The sequence below is a fragment of the Pongo abelii genome, chromosome 16, assembly GCF_028885655.2.
Source record: "Pongo abelii isolate AG06213 chromosome 16, NHGRI_mPonAbe1-v2.0_pri, whole genome shotgun sequence".
NCBI classification, from domain to species: Eukaryota; Metazoa; Chordata; class Mammalia; order Primates; family Hominidae; genus Pongo; species Pongo abelii.
Genome location: NC_072001.2, coordinates 32,320,966 through 32,342,338, shown reverse-complemented (window position 1 = coordinate 32,342,338; position 21,373 = coordinate 32,320,966). Strand labels below are relative to the sequence as shown.

Here is a 21,373-nt window from a genome sequence, read left to right as displayed (position 1 = left end):
GGCTGCTCCCTCTCTCAGGAGCCCTTCCAGCCCCACTTCCTGCACCTCGCCTGCCTGATGCCCACCCAGCCTGACCTCCCAGACCCTCCATGGACCCCCAAATTGGGCCTGACATCATGACAGGTGCCCCACAGTGCACTGGGCTCCCCTCGCAGTGCTGATGACAACTATTATGACAGCCAACTGTCTCCACTGATAACATTGATTTGAATTATTTTTATCATAAACGGAAAACTAAACAACATTGGGAAGGCAGAGGTCCCAGCTCAGCTTTATAAAAAACATCTAAGAACATCTCCATTACTGCAACTTCAGGAATGGGATTTCAGGGCCATGCCCGCCTCCTGACTAAAGGATTCCTCTCCACAGACAGCTCCCACACATCTGCCTCTAGCACCCAGAGTAAAAAGGGGGTCCTGGCCGGCGCTCAGGGGGCCACTGTCTGCAGCCTGCCTAGCTGCTCCAGGCGTTTCAGGGTGGCTGCTCGGGGACTGTCTGCTTGTGTGAGGATGCGCTGGGGGCTCACGGGCCAGCCAGAAGCTGATCTGGCCGACCACAAGCCACCCTGAAGGAGGTCCCTGTGGTATATATGACTCCCCAGGTGCGTGGCACCTTACAGCGTCTGAATGCGCTGTCCATATATGACTCCACAGGGCACAGGGAAGTCGCATCTCTTCCTGTCCTAAGACCACCCTGCCTGCAATGGTGACCAGTCCTTGTGGGTGTGATTGTCAGAAGGGCTTGTGAGCTCAATCAGACAACATGGAAACTGCTCCTCCACCCACAGAGGCTCCTCAGGGTCAGTACTGCCTTGGTCACTGGTTAGGACAGGGACCAACATTGCCACCTGGCTTGCATGTACATGGGCTCTTGGGATCTCAAAGTGACAGGGAGAGCATTGGGGGTGACATCAAAAGGTCTGAGCCCTGTGCTAGGGTGTCTTTACAGGAGTCAGCAAAGACAGCGAGCAGCCGGCCAGGCCTGATCTGATGCCCTGTACCAGTGCCTGGCCGGTGATCTGGGTAGAGATAACCGTCCGGGGCTCCACGGCTGCTGAAAAGCCCAAAGCAGGTGCAGTTCTGGGTGGGCCTGGATGCTTCTGGTCATGCTGTCATCTGCTCTCCTCTGCTTGTTGCTTGGGCTCAGAATTGGCTTCAGCCCCTACCCCTGCCCCTCCCTGGTGAATCTCCAAGTCTCCCCTGCCCATACCCTCTGCTCCAACTCACTGCTGTGTTCCCCAGCCATGCCCCAGGCCCGAGGCCTCCAGGACCTCCCTGACCACCTGTCACGGGAGTTCTCTGCATTTCCTAAATTGGACTGTTGGCCTCTCTAGCAGGATTGGGGAAATGTTCACGGATGATATCCTAAAATATGTTTTCCAGTCACTTGCTTTCTCTCCCTGTATTTCAGGGACACCAGTGAGCTGTCAATTTGGTCTATTTACATAACCCCATATTCCTTGGAGGGTGGGTCCTTGGAGGATCCCTTGCACTGTGGGCCACGTGACTTTTCCAGATGTCCCCATCTCTCTGTCCTGGCTAGCAGCATTCCACATAGAGTCATGACAACAACGATGATAAGGAGGAAACAATACCCCAAAAGGGTGACTGACTTTTGCTGAATTCAGAACTTACCATGTTCCAAGTCCTGTTGGCTCCATTACAGACAACATCCCATTTCGTCCCATAACCTTGGTACTGTTATGATCCCCATTTTACACATGAGGAAACTGAGGCTCCACGAACATACTGCCTGTCACGTGTCAGGCACCATGAGGCTGCAGGAGTGCCTGGCATGCCCAGCTCAGAGAAGGCCGGAAGGACCTGGCGGCTGAGGCACTTCCCTGGCCCGAAGCTTCTTGGCCTCAGACAGGACCAGGGATCCAGGGCCGCTTTCTCCCCACCCCAGAGGGCGGAGACGGCAGTGTGTGATCAAGACAGGCTGGGGCGCCCTGGGTACTCGGTCCATGGACCCAGCTCTGCTCCTGGGGGCTCTCCCCTTGGGTCAGGAGCTGTCCAGGTCCTTCTGCCTGGATCCCAGACCACCCACCAGCACGAAGCTCAGACGCACCTGGGCCGTGACTCGTGGCTGCAGAAACGGAACTGGGGATCTAAGGGGAAAAGCACCAACACTGGGTGCCCCAGGCCCGGGCTGGCGTCTCTGTAGGTGCCGCGCTCTGCGCCTGTGGCCTCATCTACAGCACAGGGCTGATAAGACCAACATCCCACAGGTTTGCTGAAAGGCTTCAAGAGAGATGAATGTGTCCGGGGGCCTCAGCACACGGCGCTCATGAGTGTTCACCCCACAGCCAGCTCGGACCTGGTGCGGTGTGAGGTGCCTTCGAAGGGCAGGCCGGGATGGTGTCCCTAGCATTCCCACAGGAACTGGCCTTGTCTGGGGCCCCGGGCCTCACCTGGCTGGCAGGGGGCTGGCCCACCACTGCCTCGTACGGAGGGGGCAGCTCAGCAGGATAGAGCAGGCCGGGGCTGTTGATGGCCACGTCATACAAAGTGCTGAATGGAGATGGAGCAAAGTCCAGGTGGAGGCCCCTGAAAAGACAGAATCATCACATCGTCATTGCCCAAAGAAGGAGGCGGAAGTGCTGACAGCTCTAAAAGCAGCCAGAGCAGGGGCGGCCAGGGCTTCCCCTCTTCTAATACTTCCCATCATTGTGAAATCAAAGCTTCAGTCACTGGGCGATTTACACTTTTGTTTTTTTTTTCTGGAACGACACCAACATTTTCAATAAACTCTACCGACCTGTCCATTAAAATTCAAATAATCATACAGCTGATTACATCTTTCATTAAACTGTACATGTTACACGAATGACTGCAACGCAACCACAGCTTTGCACGTCATGAGAACTTAAGGCAGCAACACCTGTCTGCCTCCGGTTTCTTTCGGGTTGCGTTGCAAAGGTGCCACAGGGAATGTTCTATGTCTAAGACCCTCTCCTTCCACTGCCCTTCCTCTGTTCTCACCGCCATGCCTGCAGGACCACTGCAACTCCCACCTCCCAGACACTGCTGCCGATCTCAATGGTTTCGAGGTGGGGGCAGCCGTGGGAGACCAACCTCTGGGCCTCAGCAGACGGTGTGCAGGTGTACTCTGGGGGGTAATAGGGTGGAGGCGGGAGTGGGGGGATGAACTCGTCGAAATCCAGGGTCTGGTGGAGAACGGTGCCGTGAGGAGTCACGCAGGTGGGGTTGGCAGGATGTGACCTCTGAGGAAGGAACTGGAAAACAGAGACAATCACAGAGTTATCTGGGACATCTGTGTGGCTTGTGTCTCATTAAGCTAATTATACACGAGCTTTAATGATCAGTTTGGAATGCCTGTAATTTCAACTGTCAAGCCATGACTGCTAAGCACACACTTTCAAACGAAGGCGCCAGGAGGAACGCCTCGTCTCAGAAGTCTCAAAATGCTTTGTTGCCCAGGCTGTTATACGGAATGCCTCTTTTTAAAGAAAACATACGGTCTGGCAAGTCTTTCATGCTGTCCCTACCGCTCCACTTGGCCCCTCTGATGACAGTACTCAAAGACTGCAGACGGAAGGCTGCCTGACGTCTGTGGTTTAAGACGGCACTTCGGCTGGGTGTGGTGGCTCATGCCTGTAATCCCAGCACTTTGTGAGGCCGAGGCGGGTGGATCACCTGTGGTCAGGAGTTCGAGACCAGTCTTGGTCAACATGGCGAAACCCCGTCTCTACTAAAAATACAAAAAATTAGCTGGGCGTAGTGGTGCATGCCTGTAATCCCAGCTACTTGGGAGGCTGAGGCAGGAGAATTGCTTGAACCCAGGAGGCGGAGGTGGCAGTGAGCCAAGATTGTGCCATTGCACTCCAGCCTAGGCAACAGAGTGAGACTCTGTCTGAAAAAACAAACAAGCAAACAAACAAAAGACGGCATTTCTCGAAGTGTGTTCATGAGAAAACACTAGACCCTCCCCTCAAAATGTCCCCACCCCACCCCAGAATTCCTGTGGTGAATCTGTGGGAAATGCCACATGCTCCCTTCTTGGAGGCCTGCATTGTGCATTCGTGTGTTAAAGGCTCTGAGAAGGGCTGTGCTGAAATACTTATTTAGCTGTTTAACATTTTAACCCAGCATTTCTCAAATATTTCATAATGGGCCCCTTTGGACACACAGTATCTATTAATATTTTGCAACTCTCAGGATTTCACACAGTTTGTAAAACACTGCCTTGAGGAAAGAGACAACTTCATGAGTTCCAGAACATTCTATTGGCCAACCTTGAACACCGAGATGCTGCTTTAATAGTGAGGTGAAATCGCTTTAACAAAAATGAAACCTGTTTCTGCCTAGTTTTCCATTTCTGAAGGACTAACCAACAGCCAACTGCTTTTCTTTCCACCTTCACATCTCTGCTGCCCAGAGGTCACCTGTGGCGTGAGATGCCTGGGACATTGCTCCAGCTCCAGTCGACATGCCCTGTGAGGGTCTACATGGCAAAAAGATCCATGCTGCAAAAGCTCTGGGCCAGGGGCCCTCCTGGTGCAGGGGAGGTAAGGTAAGGAGAGGAAGGGTGAGTGTGTGTGTGTATGTGTGTGTGTGTGCATGTGTATGTGTGTATGTGCATGTATGTATGTGGATGTGCGTATGTGTGTGTCTGTGTATATATGTGTGTGCATGGATGTATGTATGCGTATGTATGTGCATGTGTATGTGTATGCATATGTGTATGTGCATGTGTGTGTGTGCATGTAGATGTGTACGTATGTGTGCATATAGGTATGTATGTGTGTCTCTCCGTGTATGTGTATGTGTGTGTTTATGCGTGCGTGTGTGTGTGTGTGTTGAGGGGAAGACAGGGACCCAGAATCACCCTACACAAGCAAGGACAGCTCCATTAGAAAACAATGAGGTCTCCAAGCACTGTGTGGGGACTGCGGTCCCGAAAGCATTCATGAAGAAGGCATCGGAACGGGTCTTGAAAGATTGGTGGGATTTCATCTAGTGGGCGCGCAGGGAGACACTCAGGCTCCAGAAGAGGTGAACCAGGGAAGGATGTGTTTAAGAAAAGCAAATAGATAAGGCTCTGAAAGTCAATTCTTAATTCTGGGGCACCGGCTGGGGAGCCGGTAAGGGTGTTGGAGCTGGGGAGCAGGGGGACTGGAGCTGCGTGGTAGGAGGTGCCTTCTGGCAGCAGGGGTAGGGTGGGCTGGAGCTGACAGAGGCCAAGACATGAAGCACTTTTGCACTGGTAGGGGTGAGGTGACGATTCTGAATGGGGTCAAGCACTGTGAAATAAGCATGCTCTAGGTTGATGGAGGAAGGCTGGTGGCCGTGTCTAAAGGTGTAACACATCACAGGAAAATGGCTCCCGTGGGCCTTCTAACACATAGAGCACACTCCTCGCCTCTCTGGCTGGACCGACCCACGGCTGCTTGTGTTTAATTGTCCGAAACAGGCGAAATCACTGGCTGTGAGAAAGGCGCATGTGCGTCTGTCGTCCTCCGCCTTGGAGGCTGTCAGTCCTGATGCCTGCTGCACAGAGCTGAGAGGCAGGGCAAGGGCAAATGCCCTCAGGTCTAATCAGGAAATATTTTCAATTAGTCTCTATCAGAAATTAGAAAAAAATCAATGACATACTTAAGCAAAACTAATGACATGCAGACACCAAAACACTTTCCAATTCAAGGCACCATTCTACCAGGAAGGAGAACAAGCATTTGAGGAGGGGCAGAGCTGTAAGGGACCCTCTCCGCAGGTGCAAGTGAGCAGAGGCTGCCACACACTGGAGGCTATGTAAAGGTCAAAGGACGCGGCTGCATCTGCTCCGGGTCGCCTTTCGGGGCGTGTTGGCCCCACCTTCCTGGACTCTTTTCCCAGGTATCCTTTGACCTTGACTCCTCAGCCTCCCCAGTGAGAATCCTGCAAGTGGCGCTTGACGTCTCCCCTCTCTTCCCCACCATCAGTGTGTGTTTAATTACGTCAGGGTGTGTCTCGCGGCCCAGGGTGGCCAGCTCTGTCCTCTGCTCTGCAGGGTGGGGCTGGAGGTCTGCAGACTACGCTTCCCAGGCTACCGTGCCCGGGCTGCGGGCGGGATCTGCCTGTAGAGGGCGCCAGAGGGCACCTGGACGGCCTGCGGGGCGAGCAGGGAGCTGCGAGTTTCCTGCGCCTTCCCACTTCCTCCCTTCAGTTCCCCGGCTTTGCGGGCTGAGAGCTGCCCTCCGCAGTTATTCCTCTCTCTGTAACCTCAGCACCCTCTTCTGTTCCTTCAGCCTTCCACACCCAAGTAACCTGCTCCCCGTAACTGTGTTGAAATCCTAAGGGCAATTTCTTTTCCTGACCATCTGGGGCACATCTATTTTACCCACCTCTGTATCCGTCTCACAATCTCACACAGCGGGTACTCAGTAAACTTCTGCAGAGGAGACGAGCAGACGCCTCCTTGCAGAGCACCTCCACTCAGCCCCTGTCCACCTCCTCCTCGCAGGAGCTTCTAACCTGTGTGCCTCTCTGCCTTGATTTTCTGTCTCTGTAATTTGGTCTCCATCCTGCTACCACAGCTGTTTTTAAATCAATCTGATGAGGTCACTGCAGTTGAAAAGACTTTAACGAGATCCTGGCTCACTGAACTCCATCTGGTTTCCAGCTTCCTAACCCAGCGCCCCCAAACTCCCCGCTCTTTGAACAAACCTGCTCTAATCCCAACTATCAAACACGTATTGTTCCCTCTTCCCAGCTCCGCACCTCCCTTTCACCTGGCGCCTCCCAGTCACCTTCAGGAACCCCGGAAATGCCTGTGACCCTGAAAAGCCAGTGGGCAGCCACCCCTCCTCCACCCCGCCCAAGCTCCAGGCTCTGCAGCCTCACCTGCATGTTGACTACCAAGTATAAAGCTCAACTCTGCACCTGGAGGTGGAGGGCAAAAAAGGGGCTGTGAACAGGCACTCCTTTCCCAGGTGGCTCTGCTTGCCCTGATCTGTAACTGCCTTCTCTGATCCATGTGGTGACAAAGGTACACCTGTGTCTGGTGCCCAGCTGGGGCTCACGCACCTGACGTGGACATCACTAGTGCCCAGGGCTGTCCCCGCACAACAGGAGTGAGGATTTGAGACCCCGCTGGAGAAGAGCCCCTGCTCAGTCTGCTCCGGGGAGAGGGGATGCGAACTCAGGTGTGCGCTGTTCTTCCGGGTGCATGTGGAAATGATGGAGGATGAGAACTAAGGCTACCTGGCCTTGGGCAACTTCCCAAAGCCTACTTAACACAGAGCCCCGAACATTTCGGTCTATCCACACATCCCAGAGTCTGGGATCTGAGGGAGAGCGTGAAGAGGTCAACCTGCCTGGGACCGGGAGTCATACCGCAAGTCAGTTGTCTCTGGGCCCTGCCTGGGCACTGAGGGCCCACAGGATGTGAGCACATTTCTGATCCTGTGAGTCTCAGTCCCCTTCCCTGAGAAGCACCATTGCTCACACAGACCCAGATAGCAGTGCTGTGTGGCTGAAAGAAAGGCTTGGATCATCAGTATGAGCTCATCCAGCCCTTGCCTCCATCTCCTGCCATTGGGAACAGGGTGGGGCAGGGCAGGTGTCAGGGGTCTGTGGACAAGGGCCAGGGATTTCCAGGAACACCGTGGAGCTCTGAGCTGCCCGTTCCTCCAGGTCCCAGCCGGGTCTGCTCACCTCCCTTTATATTCAGTGGTTTCCTGCCCAGCACCCACTCTCCCTGCTCCCTCTACCAATGTCCTCGCCACATCCTGGCTCCTGAAGGGAGCACACACACCTCTGAGTTTTTCCAGAAAGACTCAGAATTACAGGGAAGGGCCCTCTCCCTCTGCCTTCCTTAGACTTGGTAGAAACAGCAGGCTTGTTACTACCGAAGTTTGCTGAATCAACTTCCTCCTGGACAACCCTGCAGATGAGCTGGAGCTCCCACTCTGCGCTCCAGACCCTGGGGATAGCCCGCCCTGCGGCTCCCTGGTCCTGCCGCCACCCCCAGGTAGGTTCCATGCCCACCCAGGGCTCCAGGGTGCCTTACTGCACAGGGTGAGGCCTGTGTTCATTATTACTGTAATTGCATAAGGAAATAGGGATGCAGACAAGAAGAGCTGCTCTTGTGTGAAAACCAAGTTGAATGCTTTGGAAAGACTCGATAAAGGAGGGCAGCCAAGCAGAAACCGCTGCCAAGTCAAGTCCAGGCAAGGCAGGTCTAAGAGCAGAGAAGAATCATAAAAATCTAGGGAAGGTCTGTTTCCCCTGGCTGGCTTCCCCTGGCTGGCTCCACTTTAGAGGAACTAAATCTGAAAATCATCGATGGTGCGATTTCCATGAACTTTCTGCAAGAAATACACCCAGACAGGACAACAGACCCATAACCAAACGGATGACCACGGCCCCAAATGAGATGACTGGTGGACAGATGTTCATTAGCATATTTAACGTCAAAGAAAAACGATTATGTGTCCACATCATTTTTATGATTGTCTGCATTAGCTATTTGGATGAAGTAGCCGCCTGTTGTTCCTGGTCTGATAGATAAGTAGCACCTACTGTCCAGAGACAATTCTGTGGATCCCAGGCCTCAAGGACCTCAAGGTCACTGTGGGTCCCCGGAGAGCCCTCTCCAGCAGGTGCAGCCAGTGCTGGAGTGAGGCAGAGAGAAGATACTGGTGAACTTGGTGATGCTGTGGCTCCCATGGGGTGGTGTCGTGTCCCTGACCAGCCAGCACTGCTTAACCAGCTCCATGGGCAAACCCACAGTTACCACGCTATGGAAGGCACAGTGCCCCTCTGCACTGTCTAAAGGAGGTCAACTCTGTAGGGCAGACAGCTACCTAAATGACAATAATGAAAGATGAAGTTAATAAGCGCATGCCTAATGGAGATACATGTCATAGTAGATGATATTCCTGAGGCTGCAGCAGCTGGCAAGGAAGTAAGTGAAGAAGAAAACAATGTAACAGAAAAGTGGAAGAATGAGATAACATTTAAAAACAAAAAAAAAATGACATTACAGACACTTAAATGATCAAAAACCTTTTCCGCTAAATGATGTCAGTCAACCACATTGTATCATCAGAATGTCTTTTGCCACAATTTCCACACATATTAGAGTAGCTCAGCTTCATCAGTTCTGACAATAGGCAGAACGCTTTGCTTCTCATGGATACAAGTATGCATTATGTTAGTTCCATCGGCAGTTAATGATCCCAAATTGCTGATCCACAGAAATAAGATGGGAGTTTCAGGTTCTTTGGAGACTTGTTCTTGCTATTCCTAGATTCCCACCAGCACTGGACACATAGCAAAGCCCCTGAGATAATTGCTGACTAACTGAATGAATGAATGAGTGAGCAAAGAAGTGAACAGATCAGTAAACACAAAACCGGGACTCTTCCTGAAAAACGGTTACGGCTGGAATTTTGATCAATTGTGTAAGTTGTCAGCACATCAATCACAGTAGAAATCACAGCCTGGGTCCTTCCTGCTAACATGGAGGTGCAGGGAGAGGGGCTGGGGAAGTGGGGCTGAGACCCGCACAGTGGAGCAGAGTTGCCAGGCTGCAGGGCTGCCTTGGGGGCAAATTGGGAAGAGGTGCTCCTTCCTGTGGGAGGCCAGGGCATGGCTGTTATCCCCTCAGCCCAGCACCCCTCTGTAGGGCGCAGCACAACAGGGCACCAGAGAAGGGCCGTGGGGGCTGAAGCTGTGGCTGTGGGGGCTTCCCACAGGTTCTTTCTGAGAAAAGAAATTAGTTGATTGGGAAAGGGTGGCCGAAGGACTTATACACACTTGCCCACAGTGACCTTCCTCCTTAATTATGCTCCCTTTATAAATTAGTGCTTCTCACTTTGAAGGTCTCAGATACAAATAAACACCAGAAATGAAGAGTTAGTACAACAAAAGCCACAACTGAATGCAAGAAATGAAAACCCGCTCAGAACAAAGAGGCCAACATAGCGGAAGGTAAAGAACACAGAAACAGCATTGAGCAGTGAAGCTTCTATAAAGTTAAATCTAAAGGGGTCATGAAGATGTGAAGGGATGCTGTGATTTAAGGGCTAAGCATGAGTGACATAGAAAGGACATCCCAAAGAGCTTACACTCTAACACATTTCGCCTGGAACTAAATGACTTTAAACCACTGCAGGAAAACCCAGAAGCTGGCCATGGTGCGGGAGGAGGAGGGAAGTGACACACTCCAAAGAAATGACAGGGTAAGAAGAAAGTCATGCTGAGGAAAGCACAAAACACCAAGACATACAGATGCCAAGAGACACCTTCTTCTCTGGGACTAGTGGTTGCCTGGTTAATGAATAAGAAGGTTATTTAAAGTGGGGCGTTTCACACACACATACGCATGCAAACATAATACATACATACTGAACCCATTTTACTTTAACTTAAATCCTGTATATGTGGAGAAATTCATAGAAAGACACAAACTACCAAAACAGACTTGAGAAGAATAGAAAATGTGACAAGACATTGAATTAGTAATAATACAACTACCCGCGAGGAAAAGTGCAGGCTCAGATGGCTTCACTGGTGAACTCTATCAAATATTTAAAGAAGGGCCACGCATGGTGGCTCATACCTATCATCCAAGCACTTGGGGAGCCCAAGGAGAGAGGGTCACTTGAGCCTACGAGTTCGAGACCAGCCTGGGCATCATAGAGGGACCCTGTCTCTACAAAAAAATTAAAAAATTAGCCAGGCATGGTGACGTGTGCCTGTAGTCTCAGCTACTTGGGAGGCTGAAGTGGGAGGATTGCTTGAGCCCAGGAGGTAGAGGCTGCAGTGAACCATGATCGCACCTCTGCACTCCAGCTGGGGGAACAGAGTGAGACCTTGTCTCAGAAAAATACAAACAAAAAAAAACATTTAGCCGGGTGTGGTGGCTCACACCTGTTATCCCAGCACTTTGGGAGGCTGAGGCGGCTGGACCACCTGAGGTCAGGAGTCCAAGACCAGCCTGCCCAACATGGTGAAACCCCAACTCTACTAAAAATACAAAAAAAAAAAAAATTAGCCGGATGTGGTGGCATACGCCTATAATCCCAGCTACTAAGGAGGCTGGGGCAGGAGAATCACTTGAACGTGGGAGGTGGAGGATGCAGTCAGCTGAGATCAAGCCACTGCACTCCAGTTTGAGTGACAGAGAGACTCCATCTCAAAAAAAAACTTAATGAATAATTAATACCAATTCTTCAAAACAATCCTCCAACAAACAGAAGAGGAAGAAACACTTCCAGACTCTTCCATTAATATGAAAAGGATTACTTATCATAACCAAGTGGGATTTATCTCGCAAATGCAAGGTTGGCTTAACATCAGAAAAATCAATCTGTGTAATTCAACATATTAATAGAACAGAGGACAAAAACCCTATGGTCATCTCAATAGATGCAGAAAAAGCATTTGACAAAATCCAATTTTCTTTTTGATAAAAAAGACCCAACAGGCTAGACACAGTGGCTCACGCCTGTAATCCCAGCATTTTGGGAGGCCGAGGCGGGCAGATCACGAGGTCAGGAGATTGAGACCATCCTGGCTAACACGGTGAAACCCCGTCTCTACTAAACATACAAAAAAATTAGCCAGGCGTGGTGGCAGGCGCCTGTAGTCCCAGCTACTCAGGAGGCTGAGGCAGGAGAATGGCGTGAACCTGGGAGGAAGAGCTTGCAGTGAGCCGAGATCGCACCACTGCACTCCAGCCTGGGCGACAGAGCGAGACTCCATCTACAAAAAAAAAAAACCAACAAACTACGAATAGAAGGGAACTTCCTGAATCTGATCAACAGCATCTATGAAAAACCCACAGCTAACATACTACTTAATGGTGACAGACTGGATGCTTCCCCTAGACACAAACTAAGAAAGTCCACTCTCACTGCTTCTATTCAACATTGTAGTGGAGGTTCCAGCCAGGGCAATCAGGCAAGAAGACAAAATAAAAGACATCCAGAGTGAAGTAAACTGATTTCTATTTGCAGGTGACATGATTTTGCATATAGAAAGAATCCAGAGAAAAACCCAACAGTAAAGCTCAGAATGAGTTCAGCGTGGTTTCAGGATATGAGATCAATATAAAAAATCATTTGTATTTCTATATATTAGCATTGAATGATCTGAAAATTTAATTAAGATAGTAATTCCATTTATGATAGCATCAAGAAGAATAAGATACTCAGGAATAAATTTAACAAAAAAGCAAAACTTGCCCACTGAAAACCGCGAATATAACTGAAAGAAATTAAAGAACATCTAAATGAATGGAAGGGCACCTCATGTCCATAGGTTGGAGGGCTTACTATTGTTAAGATGACAATATTCCTGAAACTGATCCACAGATTAACCTCAATCCTTATCAAAATCCCAGCTGGATTGTTTGCAGAAGTTGACAAACTCATCCTAAAGTTCATATGAAATGAACGGGCACAGAATATCTAAAACAATGTTGAAAAACCACAGAACTGGAGGGCTCACACATCCAAATGTCAAAACTTACTATGAGGCTACAGCAATCGAAACTATGTGGCACTGGCATCAGGACAGACATAGGTCAATGGAATAGAATTGAGAGTCCAGAAATAAACACGTATATCTATGGTGAATTGATTCTGACTAATGTTACCAAGACCATTCAATGGGGAAAGATTCATTTTTTCAACAAATGGTGTTGGAGACAGAACAAAGCTGGACAGAACAAAGCCTGCCTCACACAGTGTATAACAATAAACTCAAAATGGTCTAAAGACCCAAGTGTAGGCCGGGTGCAGTGGCTCACGCCTGTAATCCCAGCACTTTGGGAAGCTGAGGCGGGTGGATCACAAGGTCAGGAGTTTGAGACCAGCCTGGCCAACATGGTGAAACCGCATCTCTACTAAAAATACAAAAATTAGCCGGGGTGGTGGCACACGCCTATAATCTCTGCTACTCGGGAGGCTGAGGCAGGAGAATTGCTTGAACCCTGGAGGCGGAGGTTGCAGTGAGCCAAGATCATACCACTACATTCCAGCGTGGGTGACAGAGCAGGACTCCATCTCGGGAAAAAAACAAAACAAAACAAAACAAAAAACAAACCAAAAAAACAAAAACACAAAACTCTAAGTGTAAGAGCTAACAGTAAAACTATAAAACTCTTGGGCACTGCTTTCTTAGATGTGACACCAGAAGCACAAACAACTAAAGAAAAAAACAGAAAAATTGAACTTCATCCAAATTGAAACTTTTGTGCTTCAAGTGAAAAGATAACCCACAGGGTGGGAGAGAAATTTACAAATTATATATCTGATAAGGGGGTTGTGCCTGAAATACAGAAATAACTTATACAACTCAGTAATAAAAAGACAAATAACCCAATTTTAAAAATAGGCAAAAGGTCTGAAAAACATTTCTGTAGGGAAAATATACAAATAGCCACAAGTGCATGAAAGTATGTTCACCATCATTAATTATCAGGGAAATGCAAATCCAAACCACAGTGAAATACCACTTCACCACCACTAAGATGGTTATAATTAAAAGAAAGATCGTAAGTGTTGGCATGTACGTGAAGAAACTAGAACCACAATGAAATACCACTTCACCACCACTAAGATGGTTATAATTAAAAGAAAGATCATAAGTGTTGGCATGTACGTGAAGAAACTAGAACCACAATGAAATACCACTTCACCACCACTAAGACGGTTATAATTAAAAGAAAGATCCTAAGCGTTGGCGTGGATGTGAAGAAACTGGAACCCTCACGGTCTCACGGTGGGAATGTAAAATGGCACAGCTGCTTTGGAAAACAACCTTGCAGTTCTTCAAAAATAGAATCATCCTTATGACCCAGCAATTCCCCTCCAAGGTATATACCCAAGATAAATTAAAACATATGTCAACACAAAAACTTGTACAAGGATGTTCATAACAGCATTATTAATAACAGCCAAGAAGGCAAACAGCCCATATGAACATCAACTGATAAATAAGCAAAATGTAGTATACGGACACAATGGCATATACTGTTGAGCCGTAAAAAAGAATGAAATGTTGGTACATATAGAAACATGAATGAACCTTGAAAACATCATGCTAAATGAAAGAAGCCAGACACAAACGGCCACATGTTGTATCATTCAATTTATATGGAAGGTGCAGAACAGGCAAATCCATGGATACAGAGAGTAGATTAGTGGTTTCCTAGGGCTGAGGGCTGGGAAGGAAATAGGGTGACTGCTAAAGGCTATAGAGTCTCTCTTGGGGATAATAAAAATGTTCTAAAATGGATTGTGGTGAAGGTTGTACAACTCTGTGAATATATTAAAACCGCTGAATTTTAAATGGGGGAATTGTATGATAGGTGAATTGTACGTCAAGACAGCTGTTACCCAATCCCCCATCTCACAGATCCCTGGTAAAAGAAAAAACCGTTTATACAGTGTCTCTCTGAATCCACAAGGAATTGCTTCCAGAACCTCCTCTGCCACTGGATACTAAAATCGGTGGAGGGTGAAGTCTTTTATATAAAATAGTGTCGTATTTGGACATAACCTACACACATCCTCCTGTATGCTTTGAATCATCTCTAGAATACTTCTAACACCTAATACAATATAAATGCTATGGAAATAGTTGTTATACTGTATTGTTTTTTATTTATATTTTTGTTGTTGTTTTGTTTTTATTGTGTTTTTTCCTTGAATAGTGTTGATCCACGGTTGGCTCAATGGGGGCTGACTGTACATACATGGACTGACCTTTTTCTGCCTGAGTAAAGCCTCTTTCTGAGAGTCAGTCTGCTGTGTGGAGTGCCTCGTGGTCTTTCCTGCATAAGCTGCATCCATAAGACATGGATCTAACAACCCTTTTCTGTGTTTTTAAAGTGGAGCTAGAGCTGAAAGGCACTTGTCAAGCAATGTGTACGTGGACTCCATCTAGATTTTTTTTTTTTTTTTGAGTCTCAATCTCGCTCTGTTGCCCAGGCTGTAGTGCAATGGCGCAATCTTGGCTCACTGCAACCTCTACTTCCCAGGTTCAAGCCAAATTTCCTGCCTCAGCCTCCCGAGTAGCTGGGATTATCGGCATGTGCCACCATGCCCAGCTAATTTTTGTATTTTTAGTAGAGATGGGGTTTCACCATGTTGACCAGGCTGGTCTCGAACTCCTGACCTCAGGTGATCTGCCGGCCTCCCAAAGTGCTAGGATTACAAGCATGAGCCACCAGGCCCGGCTCCTCTAGATTTTTATCAGCATTTATCGCAACCGCCATAGTTGTCTCACTTGCATCTAATGGACAGCAACATATTCAGCAGCACCCCCCTTTCACCGAACCTTTCCAAAGAACTCGACTGTGCTGTACCAGAAACAATTATCTTTCTGCACTCATATTTCGTGGCTTTACATAGTACTAGAATATGTAATTACAACAAATATCACTGGCATAAACTAGTTAGGAATAGCTACAACTGTCCCTTGGAAAGCTCATGGCCCAGCTTCCTGGAGCAGAAATGGCGCAGGGGGAACTGCGGAAGCTACTGGTAGGGAATGGTTCGCACAGTCAGCCTGGCTCAAGCCTCCGGCCCACATGGCAAGAGCCGACCTCCATGTGGCCATCACGTTCCTTCAAATCCCATTCCCACAGGTGAGCGGACTCATCCCGTCAGCAGCTCTGTGAGGACAGCAGGGCACACACTTCACCTTTAGAGCCGAGGAAACGGGGTCCCACAGGCAGTGATGTGCCCAAGATTGTGCCAGTCCCACAGGGCGCCATGGCCACCCTCTGAATCCACAGGGAAGTGTGGATTCACCCACCACCAGCTCTCTTTTGCCTCGCCCATGACTCTGAAGCCTGGCAGCAGAGCCGGGGTCTCATCACCAGAGCAGAGCCTTGGGCTCCCACGGTACCCGTCACAGAGCGGAAAGGATGTGCTGGCAGGAAGCCCGATATTTCTGCTTCCAAGCCAGGGGTGTGAGGCAAACTCACCCACAAAGTACTCAGCGAGGAAACAACAGGGCTTCTGACGGCAGCCGCTGTCGCCGCAGCCTGCCTTTCCCTTGCACAGTATTTTCTGCTGGTAAAGAGCCTCAGCCCACCGCGTCTGCAGACATTGCTGCGACGTCCCAGTGACCGACTGATATTCCCTGCACATTTCAAATCAAACACATCACACGTATTAGGGATCCCCAGGCATCCCATTCATTCCGCTTCACAGGTGAGGAAACTGAGGCACAGGTAGGTTCAGTGACACACCCAGAGTCACCTGCCTCGAATGCAGAAGAGGTGGGACTCAGACCCTGGAGTGCCTGGCTTCAGACGCATGGCTCCATGCCTGCTCATGCCCTACCCATCACAACTACAAAGCAACTCTGCACATTGCTGTTATAATCATATATGCTCTCATAAAGAGAATTTATTTTTATTTAGTTGGCAATTTTCATTTTAATGCATAAAACCAGGAGAATGCAAACTTTTAGCATTTACATGCCTTTAGTTCTGTAAGTTTGGTCAAATTGATGTGATATTTACAGATCAATAGTAAAATCTGCTGAGGTGAGGAGAAGCCCCTGGTACTTAACCTTTGCTTTACAGAACACGTTGGAGAAAATTGCCAACACGAGGCCCCAATGAACAAGGGCCGAAGTTCATGGCTACCGAAGAACTGCTTAATTAGATACCTTTCAGAAAGGGCAGCTTGGCTGAATAGCTGTGTGGATATACACCGGGAGGGAGAGACGCCCGTGGCATGCAATTAGGACCAATGAATTTTTAACGTCTTGGTAATGATGCTCTCTGGCCCTGTATCTTGATTAACTGATGTTGACTGCCACAGGGTGAATGACAAAGAAGAGCACATTAAAAAAACCCACTATAAGAACCAGCTGCCTTTTCTTGCATAAGATGCATAAAACATTGCATGGGAAGCAGGGTAGGTCTCAAAGGGGCAAATTGAGAGACAGAGAGACAGAAAGAGACAGAGGCAGAAAGACACACACAGAGACAGAGAGACAGACAGACACACACTCATACACTCACACGCGCGCGCGCATAGGTATTCCTACCCTTACCATTGAAGAACAATATTTTTTCATCAATTTCTCTTTGTTGTACTCAGTAGCATTCTGATCAGTAGGCTGTGTTCCATTCACATCGAAACAGGAAGAGCGTTCATTATTTATGAGATGTGTATTTATAAATGCGTATTAATAACCCACATATTATAACATGTGTTAGTGAACCATGCTCCGGGCCTCCTTGCTGCCCCTGGGAGTGGCAGGTCTTCCTGTGTATGACCCTGGGCAAAGGGTCAAATGGTGGCCAGTGACTGGCCGCTGCAGTATGAGCTCAGGGATCATTAGCAAATCAAAAATGCACAGGTTAGCAATTTTCCAATTGGAAAAGAACTGATCTTCTAACACCTCTAAACTTCCCGGATTAAAAGAGAATTCTGAAGCCTGAGGAAGCCACCTTGCTTTGGAGGTGCTGGGTCCAGGGGATGTCCAGGGCTGCAGGAATTTCACTACATGACTCAAGGGCACATGCCAGGGGCCATCCTAGAGAACACGACAGTGGCAGAACACTGTCAATATGGAGCTCCAACAACACCTAAAATAATCAGTGGCACCACGTGTGCAGATGCTTGGTCTTCCAGAGGGCAACACAAGGTGGACTCCAGGTGCCATGGACTGTCAGGGGCCACTGTCCTCACCGCATCTGGCTGAAGCCAGAAGCGTCCACTCCTACACTGGTTTCAAACCGCGCAGAGGAGGAGGGGATCAGGCCACTCACCATCTGCAGGACGTCGGAGGAGACCATCTGCATACAGCACATGGCTGTGGCCAGCGCACACACGATAGTGGACAGGACGTTGAGGGCACACACGCTGAAGAGGAGATCCTGCGAGGAAAGGTGCAGGAGAATGTCAGCCTCATCCCAAAATCCCAGATAGCAGAATCCTTAGCCCTCCTGCCAGGGCCCAGAATGAGCGAGGTCGATGACCATCCACTTCACGGAGGTTTTGTTTTGTGTGTGTCTGTGTTTTCCTCATAATCAAAATTGGCCTTTCACAGAAACACATTCGTTTATTCCGTTACAATGATGATCAAAGTATTCATAACACTCAACAATGTGTTTTACAATTTTGATAATTATTAGGTAGTCAGTAACATGTCTAAGAAAATCATAAGGTGGCCAACATTTAAGGAAGTGGGCAATTTTTATCAATCACAACCTATAACTCAAGTGAAACTTTTTATCTTGAGATAATTGTATATTCACATGCAATTGTAAGAAATCCTACAGAGAGATCCTGGGTACCCTTTACTCGTTCTCCCTTAATGGTAACATCTGGCAAATCTATAGTTCAATATCACAGCCAGATACTGACATTGGTATAGTCAGGATGCAGAACAGTCCCATCACCACACGGGTCCCCCCCCAAGTGTTGACATTTTATAGACACACTCACTTCCCTTTCCCTGCTCCCCATTTAACCCCCAGTTCCGATCCCCTGTCAATCACTAGTCTGTTCTCCATTTTTTATAATTTTGTCATTTCAAGAATGTTGCATAAGTGGATTGCACAGCATGCAACCTTTCAGAATTGGCTTTTTCCACTCAGCATAATTCCCTTTAGACTCATCCAGGTTGTTGCATGTATCAGTAGTTGACTCCTTTTTATTGCTGAGTAGTATTCCACCGTGTGGATGTACCACATTGGTTTAATCCTCAACAACTGAAGAATATCTGGGTTTTTGGTATTCCAGTTTTCCAGTTGTGGGCTATCACAAATAAAGCTGTTGTGAACCTTTGTTTATAGGTTTTTGTGTGAACCTAAGTTTTTGTTTCTCTGAGATAAATGTCCAAGAGTACAATTGCTGATTTGTACAGTAATTGCATGTTTAGTTTTATTTTAAAAACTGCAAAAATGCCTTCCAGAGTGGCTGAACAATTTTTAATTCCCACCAGCAGTGTATGAGTCATTGGATTTCTCTACATGATTGCCAACATTTGGTGTCTCTGTTTGTGTTTTAGCTATTCTCATAGGTGCATAATGATACTCCTTTATACAAGGTTTTAATTTGCATTTCCCTGATGCTAATGATGTCTAACATCTTTTCATGTGCTTATTTGCCATCTAGATATCCTCTTTGGTAAAATGTCTGTTCATGTCTTTTGCCCATTTTCTAATTGTAATGTTTACTTTTTTTTTTTGTAGTGTTGAGTTATGAGAGTTCTTTATGTATTCTAGGTACTAGTTCTTTGTCAGATAGGTGGTTTGCAAATATATTCCCCCAGACTGTAGCTTGTCTTTTCATGTTTCATATAGAGTCTTAAGTCAGCTCAGGTTGCTATTACAAAGATACCATAGACCAGGTGGCCCTAACAATAGTCACTTCTCACAGTCCTGAAGTCTGGAAGTCTGAGATCAGGGTGCCAGCCTGTTGGATTCTGGTAAGGGCCTGCTTCCTGGTTGAAGATGGCTAATGTCTCACTGTGTCCCTGCTTAGTGAAAAGAGGGCAGGGGAGCTCTCTAGTGCCTCTTTTAAAAGCGTACTAATCCCATCACGTGGACTCTACCCTCATGACCTAACAACCTCCCAAAGGCCCTGCCTCCTATTAAATAATAACATACTGGGAATTAGAATTTCAACATACGAATTTTGGAGGGACACAAGCATTAAGTCCATTATATCTGAGTTTTTAAAAAACAAAAATTTTTAATGTTCTTGAGATCCAACTGATCAACTTTTGTTCCATAGTTTTGCTGTCAGGTCTAAAACTTTGTCAAGCCCCAGATTGTGAACAGTTTCTCCCATTTTTTCTAAAGGTTTTCATAGTTTCCTAGTTTGCATTTAAGTCTATGCTCCATTTTTGTTTTGAGATAGGGTCTTGCTCTGTTGCCTAGGCTGGAGTGCAGCGGCAGTCATGGCTCACTGCAGCCTTCACCTTCTGGGCTCAAGTGATCCTCCCACCTCAGCCTCCTCAGTAACTGAGACCACACGTGCATACCACTGTGCCCAGCTAATATCATCCATTTTAAGTTAAATTTTGAATAAGATGTGAGTTTTAGGTTGAGGTTCCTTTTTATGTTTTTAATTTCATTTTCCAAATGTTCATTGTTAGTACATAGAAATGTGATTGATTTTTGTATGTCTATGTAATATCTTGAGACTTTGCTGAAATTGATATCTTGGGACTTTGCTGAAATTATTAAGTTCTAACAATTTTTTGAAGATGCCAGGGGATTTTCTATGTAGACAATCAGGCCATCTGCAAGTGTTTTATTGATTTCCTTCCATTTTATTACCTTTTATTATTACTATTGTGTTTTTTTTTTTGCCTTGTAGTGCTAGCTAGAACCTTGAGCATTATAAATAAAAATATAAGATGACTAAGATAATGAAAACAGACATCTCTGTCTTGTGCTCTATCTTAGAGGGTAAACTTGATGGAGTTTTAACAATCGAAATGCAATATATCCTTCATTGAGAAGTTTACTATCAAATCCATGCCAGAAATAGAAAAAAAGATTTAGAATGATAGTATGTCCTTCAATTAAATCTTTTCATATACAAGTGTACAAAATACTGTACACACTCAAAAAGCTATCAGAAAACATGAATCTTTCACCACAAAGGCTACGGCATTAATCAGATTAGTTTCAATTATCTAATCAAGGGGTTGGCAAGTGCTCAAGAGAGGGAAGGACGCCCTCACTGACACGCCCTGTGCATGTGCTAGGATGTGGGCACACAGAGTCTAGCAGCATCCTCAGGACTCATTCATGTATACATGAGCCCATGTGTTCCAATCTGTAACATCCTCTGGACAATTCCCTGTTCTCCTACAGACATCACTGCCCAATCCTCTTCCTCAGAACCTGCTAATCAGTTCTCAAGCCCACACTGTGAAACAGTAAAGAACTGTGATTAGGATAATATCATGGAAGGCGGTTAACATACAGTGTTTAAACACTTTCCCAAGTTTATAGAACCCCGTGCACATGTGAAGGCAGAAAAATGAGTCCCAAACTTAAGAAGTGTTAGGCAGAACCTGCCAGGCGCGGTGGCTCATGCCTGTAATCCCAGCACTTTGGGAGGCCAAGGTGGGCAGATCACGAGGTCAGGAGATCAAGACCATTCTGGCTAGCACGGTGAAACCCCGTCTCTACTAAAAATACAAAAAATTAGTTGGGCGTGGTGGTGGGCACCTGTAGTCCCAGCTACTCGGGAGGCTGAGGCAGGAGAATGGCGTGAGCCCGGGAGGCGGAGCTTGCAGTGAGCTAAGATTGCGCCACTGCACTCCAGCCTGGGCAACAGAGTGAGACTCCGTCTCATAAAAAGAAAAAAAAAAAAAAGAAGAAGCATTAGGCAGAACCAAGGCAAGGCTCAGTTTAGGGCTAACTATTC

The 21,373-nt window shown here is 47.4% G+C and overlaps 1 protein-coding gene across 2 annotated transcripts in view; it reads right to left on the bottom strand.

The window, feature by feature from the left end:
- The window catches only part of ENTREP2 (endosomal transmembrane epsin interactor 2), a 492,553-nt gene that overhangs the window by 26,349 nt on the left and 444,831 nt on the right, over positions 1–21,373 (bottom strand). For both annotated transcript variants that reach the window (XM_024232834.2, XM_054532478.1), the window contains 3 exons: positions 17,752–17,859; positions 3,078–3,238; positions 2,414–2,549 (listed from right to left, as the gene is read on the bottom strand). In XM_024232834.2, the coding sequence (XP_024088602.2) occupies positions 2,414–2,549; positions 3,078–3,238; positions 17,752–17,859 (405 nt within the window). The remainder of the gene's footprint in view (positions 1–2,413; positions 2,550–3,077; positions 3,239–17,751; positions 17,860–21,373) is intronic.